The 5,333-nt window shown below is 34.2% G+C and overlaps 1 protein-coding gene across 1 annotated transcript in view; it reads left to right on the forward strand.

Moving 5' to 3' along the window:
* Positions 1 to 5,333, forward strand: part of LOC107643780 (putative leucine-rich repeat receptor-like serine/threonine-protein kinase At2g14440) — a gene marked incomplete in the record, with an annotated part of 10,827 nt that overhangs the window by 4,223 nt on the left and 1,271 nt on the right. The window contains 3 exon segments of the mRNA XM_016347520.2: positions 689 to 757; positions 2,342 to 2,419; positions 3,028 to 3,233. Of these exon segments, the coding sequence (XP_016203006.1) occupies positions 689 to 757; positions 2,342 to 2,419; positions 3,028 to 3,233 (353 nt within the window).

A 5,333-nucleotide genomic window follows, 5' to 3' on the forward strand; every position in this document is an offset into this window, starting at 1 on the left:
GTCCCATAGTTTAGAAGTTTGTATTTAAGTCTCTGCATTTAGCATTTTTTCTGCAACCAAGTCGTTACATTGAACCACCATTACAAAAAAAGTTTCTAGTAATGCTGTAATACACATATAAAGTCAAGTGACACATTTTAGACTTTTTACTGATCTAAACTGTTCAATTATATAAAACAGAAATCTATCATTAAAACTAGCATATATTATTTTACCCCCTACCCTACAGTTAATGTGGTTTACTTCAGACAGCCAATTACCCTCTTCATCCTCTCTCTCTCTTTCTCTCATGAATGCAACTTCCCTAACTACCACTACGCACACCACAACCGCTGTAAACTAGTCACTGAACCTGCTATCTTGGGTTCTTTCGGGTTTAGGGGAATGAACTGAAGCCATGCTGAAGAGTGATGGATTGATAAAAGAGAAGGTGGGTTTATACAAGGGGTATTTGTCCGCCAAAAGGAGCATCTTGTTTTAACTAATGTTTTTATAATGATAGGACCTTCATGAAGTTTTTTGTACAATACAGACACTTAATTATAAATTTTTAACTACAGGGACCTGTTTGAAAATTGAGTGAAATTGGCCTCCAAGGTAATTAAACCAAAATATTTGGAGTAGATATTAGCCTTCAGCTGTCTGATTTATTTTGTATTTTATTTGTTCTCTGCGATGCATGTTGTAGGGATCTGTCCAACAATCAGTTGACGGGCTCCATACCAGATAGTATAGCTTCATCTAGTTTGAAACTTGTGTAAGTATGTGCTATTTTATTTACGTTGCTCACTTTTTTAGTATCATCATTATATCAAACCCTGAAATCTTCTCCTTTGGATGAGTTTTTTTTTTAATTCATCTTTTTGGGGGTAAAGAGAAGTGACGGGCGTATTGACCATGCCTAGTTTTGGTATCAAAGAAGTTCACTGGGAGTAGGCTACACAATGTGATGCCAGAGCATCTCAGATGGCTTGCCAATGCTGTATGATGGTACTTAAAGATTGTCAACGAAGTGGGAATTAATAATGGGAATTAAACCTAAGATACATAAGTGCTTTGATCTTCATCAGTTGAGCCTACTCTATTGTCTCCGTGCTTTTATTGTGTGTGTGTCATGATTTGCATCACGTTCATGTTTAATATAATATGGTTTCAATGAACCCTTCTTATTTATTTCATTTATTTAATAAATTTCCTTGAAGGGGAGCCTTGGAGCAACGGTTGAGGTATTAGCCATTGATGCAATTATTAGGTTATGCTGTTTACATTCCAACCTTTTTGGATGCGGCTCTCCTCTAGACCTTGCATTAATGTGATACTTGGGCACCAGGATGCACTTTATCTAATAAAGTTTCTTAAATGCGTGTTTAGATATCATTAAGTTGCAAGAAAAAAAATTCTTTTAATAAAAAAAATCTTTTTAAAAATTTTAGTATGTTTGGCTAAACTAAATATTATGTTTTCTTTCTTTTTCATTTATATCTTAAAGATCTTCAATGCAACTTCTTTTCTTTGATGTTTACATTTTACAATACTGCGTTAGTTTGTACAGCAACAACGATATTTAAAGGGAAGAGACTGCTGTACTTAATTGAAAAATGACTTGCTATTTTAGTTTTGATTCTCATATAATAGATGTAAGGTTTGGGATTGTTGGTCACGGGAAAGCCACGGAGGGAAAAGAAAAGGTTAAATTGATATGGTAATCCTACAATAAACAACTCAGGTTTTGAGAAAATTTACTCATAGATTGGCCTCTCTTTTGAAAATTACAACCAAGTGTTATGTTACCAAAGGGGTCTCCTAGATGGACTTAGTGGTACAATTGAAGTGTATCAAAAAGAAAAGGTCTGACAGACCTATCTAAAATAAGGTTATGTATAATTATTTCTCCAAGAATTTTCTTTGGCATACTTTATATCCTTTTATCTAAGTTCTACCTGGATATTGCTTTTCCAGTATAAACTTTGGCCTGATTACTGCCTTTGCAGCAGAGTTAGAGCTACCTTATCATATTAAGAAAAGCTGCCACATATTTGTAAAGAAAGGGTTAGTCAGCAGTGCTTTAAACTAAATCTTAGTATGAGTATGGTGAGAATGAAAAGCAATATCCTGTGTTTAACTTTGCTTAGTCCTTAATTAAGCTGATTTTGGGTGTTACAAGCTAAGACCATTCTATGTATATATTCCCATTAAGGAGAGGATGGACAATTAATACTTAATCTCTACTACAGTCTTAAATGGTTGTCTTTTCATCCAGGAGACTCTTTTTTTGCTCAATTAAGTTATCTATTTATTTATTATTCATTTATTTTTTTCATAATCCATTCTATCATGACAGGCTATTGAATGGTAACTTATTGGAAGGACGAGTGCCGGAGGAACTTTATTCGATTGGTGTCCATGGTGGAGCTATTGAGTATGTCACTTTAATCTGATAGCCTTTCTATCAAGTTCTGCATAATGCTATTTAACATATGTAAACAATTCTATCTTTTACTATATCTGTATGTTTTTGTAATCTGGAAGAAGAGCCACATAATCCCTTCTAGTCTTGAGTATCCTCTGACATCAGCATTGAATGCTAAACTTAGCTAAATGGACACCGCCATTGCCCAATGTTGGCTATATGGCCATTTTGGTGTTAGCCTGAAGTGAATTTGATGAGTTGCAAGATCACTTTTTAAACTGAATTTACCCTCTTTAAAATAAGAAGAAAAAAAATGACTAGCTTCACTGAAAAAGAACAGGCCTTTTTTAAATGGGGGAGTACTTGGAATTGTGCGTCTATGAAGAATACGGATAAAATTTGTATTTTGCAATCCATTGAGACATGGAGACTTCTTTGATACCCTGATCATCGTAATACTCTTTGATTAATCAGTGGCTCACAGTCATGAAGCTACCAGAAATAATCAATTATTTATTTTGGAGGTTGGGGGAGGGGTGGGGGGAAATTGAACTTTAAACCCATTTAGAAATAATGTTTACACACGTTTTTTTTTTGTTTGATTGTTTTTGGCTCAGTCTCTCCAGCAACAAAGGTTTGTGCGGTGTTCCAACCTTGCCATCCTGTCCTATATTTTGGGAGAATGGAAGGTTATCTACTCAGGGTAAAATTGCAATAGGCTTGTCATGCTTTTTTGTTTTCTGTGTGGTGGTGCTGCTGGTCTTTGTCTTCATCAGGAGGAGAAGAAATGATTATGACTTTGCTCTGCCTCATGAATTAACATGTAAGTCTAATTTTAACGAGATTCTTCCATCTAGCTTTAATGTTTTTGGGGACGCTAACTATGGTATCTGTTCCTCTGCCAAGCTTGTTTCCTTGGTTTTGTTTTGTTCTTGTTTGTGTGTGTGCGTGCGTTTTTCATTTTTTTTTTTTTTTTTTTTTGAATATTTACACAGGATTAGAGGATACGGTCCAGTCCTTAAAGAGAACCGGTAAAGAAAAGGAAACCAATAAAAATAAAACGGGGGAATGAGCTCTCAAATCCCAGAAAAAGATTTGTTGGTGCTTCATTGTTTTGCACTAATGTTGCACACTTGCACAATTAGAATGACAGTTGGATCATAGGCTGAGATTTGATGGCTCTTAAGTGGTGACACTTATTCCTCACATTTTGGTTTCAATTTTATGTATTTGTTTTCTATCTAGTACATTGATCCTAAATATTATTCAAAATTATTGTCATTGCTCCCCCTTTTTCTTTCCTCCTATGAAATTGAGGACGTTAATATGGTGGAAAGGAGGTTGAATCGAGAATGTTCTCTTGCCAAGACTTCGGCATTTAATGCTGGACAATGTAATCGCTGTATTACACTTGTGGTTAGTTCTCCAACAGGTGGTGCAATATTCTTGGAAGGAGCACTTAAAGATTGATAAGAGTAGTGTAGCCATAACTGAATTAGTTGAGCAAGAGAATGGTTAGTGAGCTCACATAGTTAGTTAGAGTATCACTAGTCTCTCCTTTGTAATCAGATTAATCATTCATGCAATTGAGATACTTTACTTCCTTTCCAAGAAACTTACAATTCTGTGATTCATCTCTGATCAAGATCATACACTTGCTGATTCATATATTCAACTCTTGAAATCTAACAAAGATCATCTCATATGGGACTCATCAAAGCTTCATGAGTTTGTTTTTGTCACCTGATAAGCTGGATGCAAATCAGATTGGGATTTTCATGTTGCTTCTTGCTACTTTTGTGATAATTTAGTGAAATAGAGGACGTTAATATGGTGGAAAAGAGAGAAGTAACGAAAAAAAAAAAAAGTGGAGTAATGATAAATCACACATAAAGCTGGGTTCAAAATGTGAGAAATAGGGGCCATTAATTAACAGCCTTTAGATCTCCAAACTTATGCTTTAACGGTTACTGTAATTGCACACCATCATTAGTGCAAAAAAGAACCAATGAATCTTTTACCGTCAATCCTTTTGCATATGTTAAATGATTAGATTGGGTAGTGATCACTACAAATATGTTATGAAAAGGACGACTCCCATAACAAATAGAGGGGTAAAAAACTTGATTAAAGACAGACATTCCTTCTCAACCACAACAAACATCAGAAGCAAAGTCTTATCCATAGGTGATATCTGTTACATGGATTAAATAATGCTATTGTGTCCTATCATATGTCATCTTTCAAGTGAAACTGTTTACATATAAATCTCTTTTGACCATCTTGTACATGGTTCGTTTAGGTCTTCTTCCATCTTTTGCCACTTATCTATCTTCTATTTGAGTCACCCTCTTAATTGAATACTCTACCAATCTTCTCTGCACATGTCTGAAACACCTAACACGGGATTCTACCATTTATGCAACAATAGGTGTTATTCCAACTTTTTCTTCTTATATCCTCATTCATTATTCTTTCCATATGTATTTGGCCGCTCATTCATCTAAGCATCTTCATCTTTTCCACACTAAGATATAGATTATTTTGTAGATAAATGATAATATCTTGATATTTTATAGATATCNTTTAGATATTTTGTATTAATAATTAAAAATGCATAATATTTCTATAAACATTTCAAGAATATAGGTCAAGAATAAGCTTTAATATGCCGGCAAAATTGGAATAAGTTATGAATTTACACATATTAGTCCCTCGAAAGAAAAATTTAGAAACACTTTTATCCTATTTGTTGTTACAAAGGATTCTTCTAGAATTTAGATTTATTTTCTTATTGAAGATTGAAGAGGACTCTATTCGAATATTATGTTACCTATTTGTTAGTTCAATAGCTAGAAAAGTCTCTCTCTCTCTCTCTCTCTCTCTCTCTCTCTCTCTCTCTCTCTCTATATATATATATATA

This window comes from Arachis ipaensis, chromosome B05 (assembly GCF_000816755.2).
Source record: "Arachis ipaensis cultivar K30076 chromosome B05, Araip1.1, whole genome shotgun sequence".
In the NCBI taxonomy this organism is placed as follows: Eukaryota; Viridiplantae; Streptophyta; class Magnoliopsida; order Fabales; family Fabaceae; genus Arachis; species Arachis ipaensis.